The sequence below is a fragment of the Neopsephotus bourkii genome, unplaced genomic scaffold (assembly GCF_033783945.1).
Source record: "Neopsephotus bourkii isolate Nb327-2 ecotype Australia unplaced genomic scaffold, CSIRO-AGI_Nbou_v1 NB_940, whole genome shotgun sequence".
NCBI classification, from domain to species: domain Eukaryota; kingdom Metazoa; phylum Chordata; class Aves; order Psittaciformes; family Psittacidae; genus Neopsephotus; species Neopsephotus bourkii.
This window is the reverse complement of record NW_026901434.1, coordinates 3,143,854-3,162,647: the sequence shown is the minus strand read 5'-3', so window position 1 is coordinate 3,162,647 and position 18,794 is coordinate 3,143,854. Positions and strand designations below refer to the sequence as shown.

The 18,794-nt window shown below is 43.9% G+C and overlaps 1 protein-coding gene across 1 annotated transcript in view; it reads left to right on the top strand.

Annotated features, from left to right (window-relative positions):
• The first annotated feature begins 326 nt into the window (after positions 1-326).
• Positions 327-18,794, top strand: part of USP7 (ubiquitin specific peptidase 7) — a 74,582-nt gene continuing 56,114 nt past the window's right edge. The window contains exon 1 of the mRNA XM_061358288.1: positions 327-887. Coding sequence (XP_061214272.1) covers positions 806-887 — 82 coding nt within the window. The 5' untranslated portion in view covers positions 327-805. The remainder of the gene's footprint in view (positions 888-18,794) is intronic.

Sequence of the window (18,794 nt, the reverse complement as noted above, 5' to 3'; positions counted from 1 at the left end):
CCGCTCCAGGCTACACGCAGGTGGCGACGGCGGCCTTCGGGGAGGCCGCGGCGACGCCAGGACCCGAGCCCAGCCGCTGTAGCCCCGCCCCTCCGGCCTCCTGTGGCGGCGGCGGCTGCTGTTCCCGGGGCGGCCGCGGCGCTGCCTCCCCCTCCCCGGCTCGCTGGGCTGCCCCTCATGCGGATGTGACATTTCACGGCGTTTACCGCAGCCGCCATTTTGAGACAAGAGAGCGCTGGCGGCGGCGGAGCGGCACCAGCGAGCCGGGGCACAGGCAACGGGGGCGGCCCGCGGGCCGGGAGCAGTGAGCCAGGCGTCGGCCAGCGGCTGTGCCGGGGCGCTGGGGGGGGCGGGAGGGCAGAGGAGGGGCCCCGCGGCGCCTCCCCGACTTCGCAGCGCCGGGGACACCTCGCGGGGGGTGGGGGAAGCGCCGGGCGCCGCCGCCGGGCCCTGACTCCTGGTCTCCCGTCCCCCCCTCCCCTCCTCCCGGTCCCCTCCCCTCCGGCCCCCCGGGGAAGCCGCCACCCCCGGCCGGTCCCTCCTCCCCACCCCTTTCCCCCGACCGGGTGCCGCCGCCGAGATTGGGCGAATAGCGAGCAAATACGTGCGCGTCTCGCTGCCTCCGCCGGCTACCCGCTCCCTGTCCGCCGGAGCCCAGCCGCAGCCCCCCGAGGTGGGTGCTCAGTACCGGCCGCTGCCGAGGCCCCGCCGCTCCTCCGCCCCTTCCCTTCCCGACACAGGCCTGCAGCCCCCAGCGGGAAAGGCCCAGGCCGCCACCACCGCTGATCCCGAGCCCCATCCCGACATGAACCACCATCAGCAGCAGCAGCAGCACCAGAAGCCCGGGGAGCAGCAGCTGAGCGAGCCCGAGGACATGGAGATGGAAGGTAAAGCCCGGCCCGGGCAGGGCCCGCGTCCTCAACTCTGAGGAGAGTTTCCCCCCTCTCGCCCATCTCTTGCTGGTTCCCGGGGCTCCCCCGCCCGGCGCCGCGTCCCCCGCGGGGAGCTCCCGTCTTCCCTCCGCGGTAAACACGCGCCCAGCCCTTCCCTCCTTAGCGAGCGGACCGGCCGCCCCTCGCCGTCCCGCGGCTAGCCAGGGATCCCCCTCCCGGGACGCGGGGAGCTCCGCCCGGCGGCACTTCGGCCGGGGAAAGTTGCGGCGGTGAGGAGCAGTGCGGGGCCGCGGGAGGCGGCTCGGGGTGGGGGGGCTCCGCAGGAATTTGCATCGCGGGAGGGGGAGGATGCGGGGGAAGCGCTGCTACAAAAGGAGCCCCGCGCCCCCAGGGCGAGGCGTGCGGCCGTGAGCCCGGACCTTCGGCCTGGCGGGGCTGGAAGCCTTCCCGTCGGGAGGTGAACCCGGGAGGGGGATGGTGGGGACAGGCAGCCGCGCCCCGAGGGGTCCCGACGGCCGGGATGAGGGGGTTTTGGGGTTCGTCTCAAAGTAGTTGTGATTTCGGGGGAGGGTTTTGCCTTCTGCGGGGGAAGGGGGCGCGGCTGTCCTGAGGGCTGCCGGGCGGTGAACGGTGGGCAGCGGGGCCTAGCCCGACGCGGCCCGGTGTCCCCACTCCTGCCGGCGGTGGGCTTGAGTCCTGCCCTGCCCGGGGCCGTGCGGGGCGGCGCGGCCCGACCGCTCATTGTATGCAGGCAGCCACGCTGCTCGCCATTTTTAATTAACCCTCCTCTGAGGGTTATTTACAGGAACGGCTGCAGGCGGGCCTAGCGCGGGGTCGGCAGGCAGCGCTGGCCATGTGTAGCGCCTGCATAGCCCTCGGCCCGGATCCTGCACCGTCATGCAGTTGCGCTGGTTTCATAAAGGAGGCACTACATTTTCAGGCTTGTTCCCTCTCCCGTCCGGTGTGGTCTCCGCTGGTGCCTTTTGCATATTATTTTGCATTGTAGTGTTATTTTTACGCACCCTCCCTCCCCCCTTTGAACAATACCTTCCGCCTGGATTCAGCGATGTGAGAATTATTTTGGGCAAATGTATGGCAGGATTTTGTTCCCTGAGGAAGGGCAGCTACAGCATGCTGCTCATACCGATGGAATTTGACTTGGAGGTCAAAAATGCCCAACTACCTAAATATCGTTTAGAATGCCTGGCTGCGAAGATGCCAGTTCTGTTACGACCGTTCTAATCAACAGTGACATAAATATTTGCTAACACAAGATATTTTACTTGGAAACAATGACAATCGACTTAGTAAATATATCTTTCTGCTAAATAATTGCCATTGAAATCAGGAGGAGCAGAGATAGAAGTGGAGTGGAAGTTTGTCACGGTGACTGTGAGATTACATTTCAAGATTAGAAGGTCATTACATAAAGCTTTGCTTTCTTGAGCATAAATCTCTATTTCATGAAATAATAGATAAAATTTACTGTGAGAGTGACTGTTTCTGTTTTTGTTTTGAAAAAATCTCCAAACTGGGGTTTATATACTGTGTGACAAATACATTAAAGGAGGTGACTTTAAGTATACCTAGTATTTCTTTGTATGCACACAAATGTTAACATCTCATGGGTTATATTTTCCAGCAGATTGTTTGATAGCCCGTAGCAAACTGCTTTTTCTGAATACCCTTTTCAGGTCCTTTAGAATATTGACTGTATTTAATGTTTTTTAGTTTGATTTTTGTGTGCTTGATGCCCTACAATGCTGTGTATGCTGTGAAATGCTAAACTTTTTTATGCATTTTAAAGGTTTTCTGAATGTCTCTGAATTGCATCTTCTCTTTGAGTAGCGATACAGGAGTCCAAAATACAAGCAGAAGTCCCTTTGGTTGTGGAAGTCTTACACAGGTCACCACCTCCATTGGAGGGGTGAGGAAAGTCTCTGCATATATCAACATAGCAACACCAAGAATAAATACAGCGTTATCTTGGAAATCTAGTTGAGATCTATTAGGCCACACACAGCTGAGTCTCAGTGATACTACAAACTGGCTAATTGGTGAGAGTTTACAGAACTGTCCATTTATGCAAAAACAAAACTAAGAAAGTTTAGTCTTTGGAGATTTTTTCCTGCAATACTTGATTTTTCTTGAGAAATGTGTTAAGTTTACAAGATAGCAGAGATCAGATTATTGCTGAGTTTTACTAAAAGTTGACATCATGGATATATGTTTATTTAGTGTGTAAAACAATGTTCATTTTAATTTATGGGTGTGCTTTCTTGAGAGAGATGCTTTCAAGCAGTGAGGAAAATACTTAATAACGTGTAGTTAACTTAATTTTAACATGCAGGGAACAGTGTTGGATGCCATTCTTCAGTGAGTGATCATGTTAGATTTAGGAGGTATGTGAAGAATGCGCAGTGGAAAATGCGTATCTTGAGTTAGGTGCAGGTTCACTTATTCTATGTACAGCTATAGCAGATTATTGGTTTTGGTAAGCAAGATAACCATTTCAGGTGTAGTAAAAGAAGTGTGGAATTAAACTCTGTAGGATTAAATCAGATGTATTTTGAGTGTCTGCTCTCACGTCCCTGTTTTTCTCCCTTCCCTTTTTCCCTTATGACTAATTTACTCTTCCTTAATGGCATTATGGACACTGTGTATAAATAATAGTAGTACTAGACAGGGCCATAAGACTAAAAGAGGGAGGAAGAGATTCTCTTTAGAAGGAAAAATTAATTTCTGCATCATGAAGGAAAGAAGCAATGACAGCCTTGGTAAGGGCAGGTCCCCACTCAGCGGGACTAGGTGTGATGCAGGCTCACCTCCTTGCAATGCTCAGAATGCAGTGGTGTTACAAATCACCTCTGTGTGTGTTTAGTCTTCTGTTACCCGTGGATGTTGTTTGTAATCAGCTTTAGCCTTACTGAGGCTAAGCAGCAGCGATACATAGGGAAACTTTAAGGGATGTCTTGAAGGAGGTTGTGTTTCCTAATACAGTTGGCCAAACAGCGTTTGCTGCTGCTTACTTTCATCTTGTGTGCCATGCCAGCTGCTGGGCTGATTCACCTCCCTGTGAAGGTGAAGTCCTCAAGATTAAAAACAAGAAGTGGGGTTTTAATTTGGTTCACCCTGCAGCCCCATTTAGTGTTATATACTTGTGGTGAAGGTTTGGCATTGGGGTGGGAAGGAACAAGAAGGGCTGCTTGAGGCAGTGCAGATGCTGGCAATTATTTGGCCAAATTCTGTTGCTGGTTATGGATTTTGTGTGCGGCCTTGATCCACTGTCATATAAAAGCTTGTGATTCTGGCTGCTGTTGCTGCCTTCGGACTGAAACCACCGAATGGGAGTGTGCAGGTGAGCCGCTGGTGCCCGAGTTTTAGATAAATTAACAGTTTGTGGTGGTGATTAGTAAATTATTCTGTAGAAATTTTGAGGAGTTTATGCTGAATAAATTTAGTGCAAGAAATAATAGTTTTTCTGTACTGTAAGTAGGGTATATAGGTTGCTTTATTAGGCAGAGAATTACAGCTGTTTAGTTGCTAGTGAGTTGCTCTATAAAGTGTAATTGAATCCAAATCCCAGTACTTTTATATGATGTTTCTGTAACATTTTCACAAATGTGTCTGAACTTCAAACAACTTCGTTTAATACAAACCTACAGTTACATATTTTGTAAAGTTTTTTCATGGAAAGTCTCATTTGTGCTTACTAACTTGTTTATGGTTTGAATCTGCTGTTTTGGTAGGTCCAGCCTCTGCCCATAGTTATGTACATGTGTTTCGCATTATGGAAGTTTATTTTCCAAAGTAGCCAGTGCAAGATTACTGAGACACTGTCACAGTCGGTGAATATGTGGTGACTGGTAGTTCAGGTTGCACACTTGTGTTCTCCTTGTGTCACCTCTGCAGCCTCTCAGACAATGCTGTCTTCCAAGTTTTATCCTAGTTAGGGCAATTTAAGGTTCAGGTTTGAATGCCAGCTGAAATTATGCAGGGTATTTACAAAGAACGATAAACAAAAAAAGTAATTGACATGGCTCTGTGCGTGCATGTATGTGAAGAGTGTAAAATTGCACTTTTCTGCAGTTCCTGTGTAATTGGAAGTCTCTGTTGCTTGCTTTTCATTCCGGTTTTGCTTACTACTAGATTTTACTAGATTTCTGACCCACTGTGTGATACTGGTCTCCAGTAAAGAAGTATATTTTTTAAATTTTTCTTTTTTGCCTCTCTTGTGAATGCTTACTTCCCTCTCATGTTTTATCATTAATATTCTCAATTCTTGGCAATTTAATATCATTTGCATATATAAAAGTGCTCATTTCTTTTTTGCCTGCTTCCGTGCCTTTCTCCTGAAGGCCTGTATCTCCTTTTTTTTCCCTGAGCTCCTTTGCTGTCTTCTGTGATGCTGCTAGCTAAGCAGTGATAAAGTGGGGCTATATGTTTGAGAGGAGAATATGCAGACAAATTCACTATACAACCACGGGTATCTGCTTGTTTGTTATGTTCTTCCTGCCCCTTCCCCTCTCCAGCCTTGACATTTTTCCATGAAATGGATGATGCTCAAGTGAGGGGAGATAAAAACGCTGATGCAGCAGACAGCAAGCAAAAAGAAGTTAATTCTGGTGTTATATGTAGAGAGAAGGACCAGGCCTGGCCTCTTATTCCTGGTAATGATCATGTTTACTACCCCTGGAAACATCATGTTTGGCCTTGGGAAAAGATGTGTATTGCGTTATTCTGATGTAGCTGCTTCACACCAATTGAGAAAGCAGCACTGGTGACTTTTAAAGAGTGTCCAGAGTTTCTTCTGCTAGTTCTTTATAAACTGGGTGCTCAATAGGTTGTCAGATTTAGTAAACTTTCTATGAAGGAGAAATGGAAAATTCAGAGGGAAATTTAGATGGCACACTATTGAGGATGGGCTATACAAAACAGATTTCCTTACTCCAGTATTCAGAAGAGAAGTTAAACTGCTCCCTGTCATTACTGGATAGCTGTACTACATAAGTAGCAAGGGTGTGTGTGTGTAAAAGAAATATAAGCCCAAACTTTCAAAAAGCAGATGGAAATAGTTGTTTGAGACTAGCTGAATCAGTTTCATTGCTGCAGAATTAATTTATCACAAGAAAATCTCAATGCTGCATCCAGCTTGTAGCAGTTAAACCAGTTTAACCAGTACATCTTGCATGACATCATATGCTATTTGGGGTAAGGGTGAAAATGAACTGGTTTAAAGCTTGCGAAGTGTCTGATTTTTCTTAAATGATAATAAATTTAAAATAGAGTGTTGTTTGCTTTAGTCTGAGCTTTCAGGTGTTCAGTTGCTTTAATTTAACTTTGTATTTTGTAGCTGGAGAATATTGACTGTGAAGGAGTAAAATACTGAGTAGCTTGCAACACAAAGTATTAGTAATAGCAAGCATGGTTTTCCCTCTCAAATCATACGTATATAAGTATATATATTTGCAATTATTACAGAGTGTCTTGGCAAGTAGAGTGGGGGCTGGAGACTGGCTGTCTTATCTGTCAAGTCATCAAATATGCAGTGCTGTTTTCTGAAACTTTTTTTCATTGGTCACTTAAAATAGTATTTTGCTCCAATAGTTTCAATGTTTTCATTTGATACACTAGCAAAAAGAGGAAGAATGCACCTAGCATAATGTATCTGTGTGTATTGTTGCAGGCTTAGACTTAACCCATCTTAATATTTCTGCTAAACCGTTTTTTATCTTCAGCCTGGCTTACTGCTTATAGTAAAACAAGCTCTGTAAGTTTAGAAACTGAATGGAGTTTGAATGACTTGCCAGCAAAATGAAGAATGGTCAGCTTGGAAGTAGTGTTTTATTCTGACTTGTATTTGTGTAGTTTCCCTAGAAAGCTGTTATTTTGTCAACTAGAGGTAATTAAGCTTCTGGAAATTAGTAGATGGATTTTTGAAAATAGTGAAACTGTACTGAGTATTTGCAGTTTGGGGAAGACACTGTTAGGTTTTCACTGTAGTGCCTAGGAATCCTTGGGACTCTTCAGAATATAAAGCCGTATTTACAGACTGTTTTATGTTGGACTTATTATGCATCTGGAATGCCACGGCTTGGTTATTCAGCGTAGCAGCATTTGCAGATTTGTTAAACAAAAGGTCTTAAAAGTACGGAGATTAAAACTAAATGGTAAATTTTGCTATAACTGAAGTTCTGTTATGTAATCAAGATAGCGTATCTCAGTTTGTGTTTTTAATTTGCTGTTTTAAACATTACCGAAATAAGTAATTCCTGACCCATTTAATAGTGAAGATTTAAACAAAACTATTGTGCATTGTAGCATCAAACATCTTGGGAGAACAGGACGTTCAGTGCCTCCAAACCTGCAGTTCTTCCTGGCTGTAGCTGTAAAGCAACCTCTGGAGTGATGCTACTCAGAGAAGATGTATCAGGAGCATCTTGTTTAAACAGGGGAAGAGAAAATGCTGGTACCTCAGCTTATTCTTGCATATGTGACGAAGGTTTTTTAGTAGTCACACTACTTTGATATGCAACACCATAAAAGTGCTGGAAAACAGAACTTGGAGCTTTATGGTTTGTATATTAAGGGATTGAATTCACTCCAGTAGAATTTTATGTTTAAAAGCAGAAATCTGTGAAAATTCTTACAGTGATTTTCATAATTTCTTTTTTCCTAGTGTGAGTGGGAAAGGATGTGTAGGAGTATCATTGGTGTTCACTGTAGCTCTAAGTTTGATCATTTGGTGCTTTCATATAGTGCAACAGTAAGGATGTTCTTAAAAGCTATGGCATCTCCAGCTGTGCATGTGTGTTTTTGTTAAGATCAAAGGAAGATTCTGGCTTAGGGCTCTAAATGTGATGAGGTACAACCATTGGATGAATTTCTATTGAGCTGTGTTTAAAAAAAGGGAATGGTTGTGTGTTTCCATAGTAGAGATTTTTCCCTCCAATATGTTTCATATGTTTTGGTGAGTTATCTTCTAACATCACGATACTGTTTGGCAGAAATTTGATGGAGATTTTGATAAAAGTATGAGGGTGCAAACACCTATTAAAACTTGGCAGAGGTTTTAAAACCATTTGGGTTAATATGCTTACTGTTAAACAGATCAGGGTGTAACCTTATTTCATAAAATGGCTGATCTGTGAATTATAAATGTACAGACTATGTCTGCAGTAAATAAGTTAATAAATAAGTTCATATAAACATTATTTAAGAAAAGTGAAATTGAATTTTTAAGAATAGAAACTTTCCTAGTGTAAGATGAACACACTCTGTGACTAGGTAGGAAATGTTTGGTGTAAAACTTGGTTCTGAGCCCTGAAGGTACAGGATAAATTGTGGATGTCAGTTTCAAGCCTGGGCCACCTGGTGCCTGTATGTACTCTGGAGCATATAATGTGTGGTTGCCCATGCCTGCAGTGGGACCCAGCAGCAGCATGGGGATGCTCTGTGGGCTGAGGACCCCCAGCTGAGGATGAAGCCACCCTGCATGTGTTGGGGCAGGTATGCCGCCCCCTTCTGTTGTTTCACTCTGCAGATCAGCCCTTCTCTCTCAGTAGATGAGGACTTTTGGGTAGGTGTTTTGAACTTGCACATATTCTGTGGTTCTGCTGTGCTAGACATGGTGGTAGCAGCAACAGTGGGGTTGTGTTTTGTTATGATACAAACATTCTGGTTTGCAGATCTTAAGGTCAGAAAGGATGGCCACTCTGTGTCTGGCATCTGTATTTTCATTCATCATTATTTTATCCATCAGCTGTGAAGGGACTATTACTGATCTGGTCCTGCTAGGCTGCCCCAGCTCCTGTATCAATATAACAGTATCTGTGTTGAATTGTGTTTATTTAGCAGTGTACAGTTTTTGGACAGTAGCCTGTTGCCTTTTATCGTTTTTGTATCTTGATAATCTCTGGCTACTGGAAAAGAATGAAGACATTAAAAGGTGTTTGGGGAGCACTCAGTTTCAGGTTTTGCCTTCCCCCTTCCCACCCCCACGCTGTAAGTTTTGTTTTAGGAAATCAAGGTGGAGTTGACAATCCTATTACTGGAGCATGGTGGTTTCTGCATCATCTTCGGGGGTTTTTTCAGTAACAGAGATCACTTCATTTGGAGGTGGGGAAGAACTTACATTTATTCTCCCTCCTTGTAAAGCCAGGCAGCTCTCCTGATGCGGCCAACCCATTGCTGTTGCTTTACAGTAGTTGTGAAATGCTTCAAACTTGTGTATCACCAGAATATTTCTGGTAACCATAATGAGGTGCAATTTTTAAACACAAGTTTACCTTCACAGTATGTTTTAACTGTTCCATTTAGATAAATGGTTCATTTGCTTCTGTTACGGATGTTACTGCTGACTGGACACTCATGGTGTTGCATAGGTTTACAGGCTTCCAAGTCCTAAGACAGTGAGGTGTACTTTTGTTTAAAAAAGGCAATCTCTTTAAGCAGAGGCTGTGTGAACCCTCTTTTATTGTTCATTAAGTGAAGTTAAGGATAGTTAGATTTTCTTCATTGGGAATAGCAAGGAACTGACCTAAAGAATTTTTCACCTGATTATGTATTTGTTGCTTAGTAATATTGAGGGGTGAACCTGATTTCTGGAGAACAGTAAATACTATTAGAAGTTCGGACACAAGTGTGTCTGTAAATTATATGAATTAAACAGTGGGTCACAAGCCCTCCTTGTTAGTAGCAACTACAGTAGTGGTGTTTCACAATTTTGTTCTGCTTTCCTTTCCCTTGTCACATTCTTCCTCTGTGGTTTTTATCTCCTCTGTTTCAGTCTGACTGGTTTAGATACTTCTTGGACTTCAGCCATGCGTCAGAAAAACAGTCTTCTTAAAAACTAGTGTAATGCTTTGCAGTATCTCCATCATGCCATGAAGGTAGTAACCATAAGCATGAGTTCTGTTGTTCAGGGTTGATTTGTTTGTTTTTCCTTCTTAAAGTGTCCTTACAGATGAGGAATTAAGAATAAGCAGCAGCAAAATCAAACTAAAATGTGCCAGAAATCAAAACTTGCTAATAATTTTTAAAGTAGTTTACTCTAAAAGTTTAACCACAGGATTTGATAATTGATTCTTCAGATGTATTGCTTCTGTTCTATATTGACTTGAAGATATTCTCAGATTTGTCTTGTTTTGTTTTTTTTTTTTAACCCATTTTGTTCCTTGGGCTCATGCTTTTGCTCGTAGCCTGTGCTCTGAAGTGTATCATCCAAAGTAAGAAAGGGTTGGTGTGGAAGGGGTAGAGACCTTACTGGAAAAGATCCTTGGGGCTTCCCTCTAAAGGAGGGAAAGCTGTGCAGCTGCTTTGCTTACTAGTGGAGCTCTGTGGCTGAAGCACTCTCTTGCTCTTGATAATAGCACAGACTAAGTGGAAAACTAACCAGAAAGTTGCACAAAATGGATCTCATTTCACCTGTGCCAGTTGCCCATTCATAAGCAGCATGGTCAGCCATGGCTTTGTTCTGTCACCTCAGCTTTGCTGGAGCTGTGTAGTGTAGCCAGTGGGTTCTCCAGTCCCTGCAGCTGAACAAAGAGCTGAGCTGGCTCTCGCAAAAGGTAGGTTTTTAGAGGTGTGAATGAGCCTGGGGACTGGGTGTGTTAGCATTGCCATGGAGAAATGTGTGTGGAACTGCAGTATCGGTCTCCAGACTTTTAAATTTGGGATAAAAACACTTCAGCTGTATTGGTTGGTGACCTCCCTTGCTGGATTAAGGAAACATTCCAACTAATTCTTTAAGACCTTTTAGCAGCCTTCAATATACTGAACTGAGAGGTGTTAACATTAATGTAGTGAGAGACCAGTGCCTCAGGTGGCTCTCTTCAGTACGTTTATCTGTTAGCGGCCTTAAAAATTATGCGTGCTGCTGGAGTGTCTGTATAAATTGATACTGCAGACTAATAATAAAAGATGAATCAAAATCTAAATACTTTGTGGCACCTTAGAAGAGCAAAACTGAAGTCAAATCCAAGAGAAGTTCTTGGTTGCTTGAAATACAGCATAGTCAGGGTCTGAATCATAGAATAGTTAGGGTTAGAAAGGATCATCCAGTTCCACCCCTCCCTGCCATGGGCAGGAACACCTCACACCATGTCACCCAGGGCTCTGGCCAACCTGGCCTTGAACACCACCAGGGATGGAGGATCCACAGGAATGGAGCAACCCATTCCAGTGCCTCACCACCCTTACAGTAAAGAACTTTTTCCTTATATCAAATCTAAACTTCCCCTGTTTAAGTTTTAACCCGTTACCCCTTGTCCTGTCACTACAGTCCCTAGTGAAGAAGTCCCTCCCCAGCATCCTTATAGGCCCCCTTCAGATACTGGAAGGCTGCTATGAGGTCTCCACGCAGCCTTCTTTCTCCAGGCTGAACAGCCCCAACTTTCTCAGCCTGTCTTCATAGGGGAGGTGCTCCAGTCCCCTGATCATCCTTGTGGCCCTCCTCTGGACTTGTTCCAACAGTTCCTTATTATTCTTATGCTGATGACACCAGAACTGTACACAGTACTCCAAGTGAGGTCTCATGAGCAGAGTAGAGGGGCAGGATCACCTCCTTCGAGCTGCTCCTTTTGATGCAGCCCAGGATATGGTTGGCTTTCTGGGCTGCAAGCGCACACTGAAGCCGGCCCATGTTCATTTTCTCATTGACCAGCCACCCCCAAGTCCTTCTCTGCAGGGCTGCTCTGAATCTCTTCTCTGCCCAGCCTGTAGCTGTGCCTGGGATTGCTCCGACCCAGGTGTAGGACCTTGCTCTTGTCATGGTGAAACTTCATGAGGTTGGCATCAGCCCACCTCACAAGCGTGTCAAATTCCCTCTGGATGGCATTCCTTCCCTCCAGGGTATCAACTGAACCACACAGCTTGGTGTCATTGGCAAACTTGCTGAGGGCGCACTCAATCCCACTGTCCATGTCAGCGACGAAGATGTTGAACAAGACTGGTCCCGACACCAATCCCTGAGGGACACCACTCGTTACTGGTCTCCAGCCAGACACTGAGCCATTGACTACATCTCTTTGTGTGTGGCCATCCAGCCAGTTCTTTATCCACCGAGTGGTCCATCCATCAAATTGGTATCTCTCCAATTTAGAGACAAGGGTGTTGTGTGGGACAGTGTCGAACGCTTTGCACAAGTCCAGATAGATGACATCAACTGCTCTACCCCTGTCCATCAGTTCTGTAGCCCCGTCATAGAAGACCATCAGATTGGTCAGGCAGGATTTCCCCTTAGTGAAGCCATGCTGGCTGTCACCAAGCACCTTGTTGTTTTTCATGTGCCTTAGCATGCCTTCCAGGAGAATCTGCTCCAAGATTTTGCCAGGCACAGAGATGAGACTGACTGGGCTGTAATTCCCCGGGTCATCCATTTTCCCCCTCTTGAAAATGGGGGTTATATTTCCCTTTTTCCAGTCATTGGGAACTTCACCTGACTGCCATGATTTTTCAAATATGATGGCCAGTGGCTTAGCAGCTTCATTTGCCAGTTCCTTCAGGACCCGCAGATAGATTTCATCAGGTCCCATGGACTTGTGCACGTTCAGGTTCTTAACATGGTCTTGACCCAGTTCCTCTCCTACAGTGGGTCCAAGGTCTTCATTCTCACAGTCTCTGTGTCTGCCTTCCAAGACTTGGGTGTTGTGGTTGGAACATTTGCCATTGAAGACCAAGGCAAAGAAGTCATTCAGAACCTCAGCCTTCTCCAAATCCAGGGTAGCCAATTCTCCTGATGGCTTCTGGAGAGGGCCCACATTGTCCCTAGTCTGTCTTTTATTCGCAATGTACCTGTAGAACCCCTTCTTTCACTTCCCTAGCCAAGTTTAATTCTAACTGGGCCTTAGCTTTCCTAACCTGGTCCCTAGCTTCCCGGACAACATTCCTGCATTCATCCCAGGCGGTCTGTCCTTGCTTCCACCTTTTATAGGCCTGAAACATGAGCATAAGAGCCTTCCTAATGCCGTGTGTCCAAATGTGTGAACACATGCTTTTGCTGGAAAGCTATACTAGTAGCACTGAATGCAACACAGAGCATATCTTCACGACCCATTTTATTAATAATAATATTACTATTACCTGTTTTTGCTTATAGTGGAAGCCCACTTGCATTTAGCAGGGTGCATCCTAGAGCTCTAGAGTAAGGGGAATCAAATGTCTCCCTCATCCAAGGAGCGTCTCTGGACTGGTGTGGTGCCAGGTGGCTGTGCTGTGCACCTGAGAATAGTGCCTGCAGAAAAGGGAGTCTAACCCAATGTTGAGCACAAGCTGCAGGAAAGATCCTGGATTTTGATTTGGACACTAGACTTCATTATATCATATGACTTTTTTATGCTCCTGGGAGCCACAAGTAGAGTTTGTATCTGTTTGACTCTTAACACTGCTACAGAGAAGAGGTATCTTCTAGAGCAGGTTTTTTTTGACCTCTGCATCTCCCTATTGCCTCCTCACTTGCACTGACACCATTGCGTGGGAGCACGTGGTAAACAAGATGAATGAAGATATCTGAATTTAAATTAACTTCCTTATTTTGGGTTTATTTTTAACCTAGCTCAGTTCACTGGTCTGCATTATTGTTTGGTCCTGTGAACAAGTGGGTCAGCTTAGCTGAGGATGCAGGAGGGAGAAGAAACTCTGAAGCCATTGATAACTTCTCTAACTTCTTAACGTTTTTTAAACTTTCCCAAGACCCTTTATTTGACACTTGGATCTGTCTCCCCCAAGAGCTGCATTAGGGGACAGGGCTATAGCAGAGTTCCAAGGATGAATATCAAATCCAAGCTTACAGAGCACTAGGTTTTACCATTGTAAAAACTGAATGCCGTTCAGCTGCAGATCACTTCTGGGGGTGAACTTGTGCCCGTTGCAGGTCTGCTTCTGAATTGTCTTCAGTTGCTTTTTTTTTTTTTTTTTTTTAACCCCAAGGGTATTCCTTGCAGCTGAAAATGTAGTCTCTTGCATTTTCTAACTTAAAGTTCTATCTGAAGCTTGCCTGCTTTCTCACCTGGAATAAGTGGGTTACTATTTTCTGATTTATGTACCTATTAAAATCTCAGACAGTTACCTCAAATCATAATCTAAATGTGTTGGGGGGGGGGGGGGTTAACTTTCTGTCCAAACTAGCTTTTCTTCTGATATTTTCAGTGCAGTGATAAAAATTTCCAGGTCACATTCAGACTTGGAGTTGGTGCTTACTGCAGCTGTTCTGTCAGCCAAGCTCTCTTGCCAGTGTCATGGTCCTAATTTAAGAGGAGCCACTGGTTTCTGGAATGTGGTTGGATCATACAAGGTTTTAGCAGGTCTGTTAAAATAATTTTCTGAGTTAATCTGCCTGCTAATCTGGGAAATTTGCATGAGATGATGCATGAAATTTTGGTAATTTTAAATTCAACGTAAAGTATACATATTGCTGTTAGCATCATGTTCACAGATGAGACTGAAGAATATAAAATGGCTCAGTACTGACTGGCTTAATGCTAGACAGGATCTAGTTAGTATAGCTGGAGGAGAATACTGGCAGAGATTAATGGGGCTAATGTTAATTTTTGATCTTTCATTTTTAATATACCTTGACATGCACAGTAACCACCTCAGATGCATGCTTTGTTAAATCAAAGGAAAGGTGTACAGTAAAAGTATTTGAAATTTTGGCAGGATGCAACTTTGTAAATAGAGGTATTTGTGTTTTCTGAAGTAAGAATTCCTTTTTAAGTAAGTGGAATTCTTGACTGATTTATAGGTCATTTCTACCCTAAATATGGACAGCTGCAATCTCTGAGAAGCTCATTAAACTCTCAGTATTATAAACCCATTCTTGGTGGTGGTGTTGCATTTTTGATTTCTACAGCATGCTCTCAAATTTGGGGAGGGGTTATTAATTAATTTAGCAAGGAAACCTGCTTCTCCAGTGGGGATGCATCTTATTACTGGCAGCACTCTTTCCTTGGGAGCAACCTCCTTGTGGGTTACGGGGGGGGGATAGCAGAAGCTAGCTGGTATGCCTCTGTGTTTCCTAGGTGAAGGGTGCACCAGAGGCAGGGGGAGAAGTGCCTTGGGAGAATAAGCTTTGAAAATAGGTTACTACTTCCAAAAGAATGATTTTGCCCTACCTACTGGTCTGGTTCAGCAAGGCACTTGAAGAAGTGGGCAGCTGAGAAGGCTTTGGTTGCATTTGGGCTTGAGCAGACGAGTGGCTGGAGAGGGTATCTGTTGCTTTTCCCCTGCAGCCAGGGAGAAGATGGTAAGTTAGCTGCCTGCCAGGCAAGGAGTGGTGGCAGCGCTCGGGTGGATAACACAGGGTTTCTACTGGTGTTATGTTAACTTCAGAAGTTCAGCTTGCATTCGAGAGATAGCTGTATAGCTGATTGAGATGGGCATGAATTTTCTGAGAGGTGGAATGCTTTCCTCACCGTACCATATTTCTCTTCCATGTAAAGTCACTCACTGGACTCTGTAACTTGTGTCATGGTTGCATGTATGCAGCTGCCTCCTGGGTCTGCAGAGAAATTTGGACTGTCTTTGTGATATTCATCAGTAGCAAAAGCTATTTTAAAATGATATTTTAATGGTAGTTCAATACTTGGGCATGCCTGAATAATGTGGGGTTTGGCCTACCCAGATTGTTTTACTACTTGCTGTGTTACACGATTTAGGAGAAAATACAAATACAGGTGTGCCAACTGTAGTGGTGTGAAATACCTTCTCCTTTCCACAGAGCTCCACCAGTTCCTTCAGAAGTGTTTTTCAAGCAACAATAATTAAATATAAGAATCAGAGTTAAATTGTTGGAGCTGTATTGGAATGCATGTTATCACTGTAAAAAGTTTAAAGAGCACCAGTGCACTCTGCAGCCCAGCAGGCTTTTCTAATGCTCAAAATGCCATTCTTCTAAAAAATATTTAATATTTGTCCATTAAAAAGATAACTAGGGAAATATAAATAAATAAAAATATTAAAAATATAAATAAAATAAAATACAAAACTATAAAACTATTTCAGGAGCAGTAGTTGTAACATGTAATTAGCGTAGCACAGGCAATGCCATCACGTAACAGGAGTTTGTAACTTAGTGCAGGTTCTTAACTTCAGCTGTGGAGGGATGCGATAATCCTGATGGAGCACTGTGGGCATCAGTGTCTTGAGTTTTAGTTTATATGTGTGCAGATGGATAGGAGGTCCATTTACTGGTGGATCTGGAATAACCTTTCCTTTTTCCCACTAGCTGGAGCTTGGCATTCAAGTGGATGTTCCCTGTCCAGTTCAGAATTGCTGTGCCAGAGAGTGAAGGTTGCAGAGACTTGAAGTGCGCTCAGACATCAAGAGTGCTGGATTATATTAAATGATAAGGAATAAGCACTGTTGGCATTAATTCTTACATTTATAGCCTTTCTGTTAGCTTGTGGAATTGATGAGTTGGTTGCTAATAGCATTTGCAGAAAATAATGGAAATAATTCCTCTCCCCCGCCCCAACTTTGTGAAGACTGCATCAATTAGGTAAGTATGATGGCAGAATCATAGTAAAAGGCAGAACTGGGTGCCTGTAAGATACATTTGGAGGTGTTTCTCTTTGTTCTGGGATCATTTATTCTGTCTCAACACTTCGAAGCAAATATTTTAATTTTCAAAGAAGAGAGGGTAGCATTTGAGTGGTTTGTACAATGAAGGAACATGGGTTTTGGCTTGGTTTGTGCAACCTGGCAGCAGTGGCTGTGATACTTGTGCTGTGTGTGCAGTTTGGTCCCTGCGATGGGCTTCCTCTCTCTTGCCATGCACATGGGTTAAGTCCCAGGGCATTGCCTTGAGAAGGGGGTATGGGGAGATCCTACAGCCTGATAGAAGTTCTCTAATAAAATCCCAGAGATCTCTAGCATCCTGCAGATTATCATCTGGTTGTTTAGTGGAGTCTCTTGTTTACCCATACTGTTCAAGCCAAAGTGAGACAGACATCTGCTCACCCTGCCCCTTTTCTCTCGGTCTCTGTGGTCTTGTGGGGTTTCTTTGATCTTAAAAAGTGTGCTGAAAACGCATCAAGACTAAAACATCTACAGGGACATTAAAATACCTGGATTTGGCCATATGAATTAGGGCAAATTAAAACATGTGCATGTTTATTTCTTTATTTTAACATTTTTATGGTCAAAGGATGTAATGGGGGCGTAGAATATCTGCTAGGTAAAAATCTAGACAGTATATTGTGTCTGGTGGGGCTTGTGAACAAGCTTAATCAGGTAAAGACTCTCCTGTTACATGTGCACATACTAATTTCCTTTTGTATAGCCTAGCTGTTAAAAGTATGCCAGTGTTGTGTTACCACCCTGATAAACGCAACACATTGCCATTTACTTGTAGTCGCCTGGGTTTTGTAGGTGAAATAATTGAATATTGTATCAAAGGGTTGGTGTGGTTCTTTTTGTAGTCTGAGTGCTGTGTCCCAGACTGCAGCTTCTTCTCTCTGCTAGCCATCAGCAAAATAGCTATTCTCTTTTCAGTCCCAATCTGTTTTGTCTTTGGGTTTGTTGGCTTTTATATCTCTTATTATTCTTTGTTGTAAAGGTATGGCATGTGTCTTCCTTGTTTTCTGAAAGAAAGTTTTACCCTTTCAGAAGGGGAAGGGTATTCCTGCATGAATGATGGTTGCAGTTAAATTATTACTGTCTCTAGTAATTCTTAAATTCTGGTCTTCTTCTGACTTTGACCAGTTAACATCTGGAGTTCATTTCAGGATTGGGTCAGACCTCACTATAATCACAATTAAATTGGAGCTCTGCTTCAGTTCTGTCAGTTCTAGGTATTAAAAAACCAGGGACTTTTAGATGAGAAACCTTCAAATAGTGCACTCTGGTTGCAGATACTTATAATTATTTGTTTGTTTGTTTATACTTCTGTTTCTTAAGCAAGATTTTTAGTGGAAAAGGTCTGGAGCTGAGGAAGCGCAAAGGAATTGCATACTAGTATGACAGCTTGTGGTGTACCTCTATGTTTGGATGTTTCTCTCTTCTCTGATCCACTGCCATGCACTGTCTCATGCTCATCTCCTCTGAGAACTGTTAGCATGGAAAAGTAGTTGAAGAAAAAGACAGGAAATGAGATGAGATGAGGATCCAGTAGTGGGGAGGACTGACAAAAAAAAATCTGCTTTTATGTGCTCCAGGAGTATACTCAAAACACTGAGAACATGTAAATGGACTAGCTAGAGCGAAAGAAGTACTGAGTAGTAAGGGTTTCTGTGTGTGTGTGTGTGTGTGTGTGTGTGTGTGTGTGTGTGTAGTGGCTGATGATGACACCGTCCACAAATGCTGCATTATTGAAGAGAAAAATAAAGGGTGGGAAGAAAACTTAATGGACTTATGGTTTTCCTGAGATGAAGGAAGAATCATTCATCATCAATAGAAAAAAGGAATCAGAGATACAGCTTAATTCGGTGGTGATGTTTATGCCAGCTTCCACCCAGAGGCAAAGTAGGAAGGCAGTAATTAATTTTGGAAGTCCTCAAAATTTGCTTCAGGTGAGTGGTGCTAGCAGTGAGACAAAAATAGAAGTAGTTGGGGAAGATTTGCCAGAAAGAACAGGGTATTAAGATTGTGTATGTATTTGTAGAATGAGGGTCTTCTGCAGAGCACAGGATGGAATTCACTGAGTGATACACAGTAGTCAGCTGTTGTAAAACGCATTTTCAAGTCTGGTTGTTGCTTTTATCCTCTTAAGAATAGTCTACCAAAAAGCTATTGAGATACTGTGTGAGGATTTGGCTTATGAAACAAAAAAAAAAAGTACAATGTGATACATAATAAGAAAGTACAAGTCCATACATAACAAACATCTGAGTGGTGAAGTACAACTTTCCTCTTCAGAATGTACGTTTGCACAGAAATATACTAGTTATAACTGCTGCCATGTGT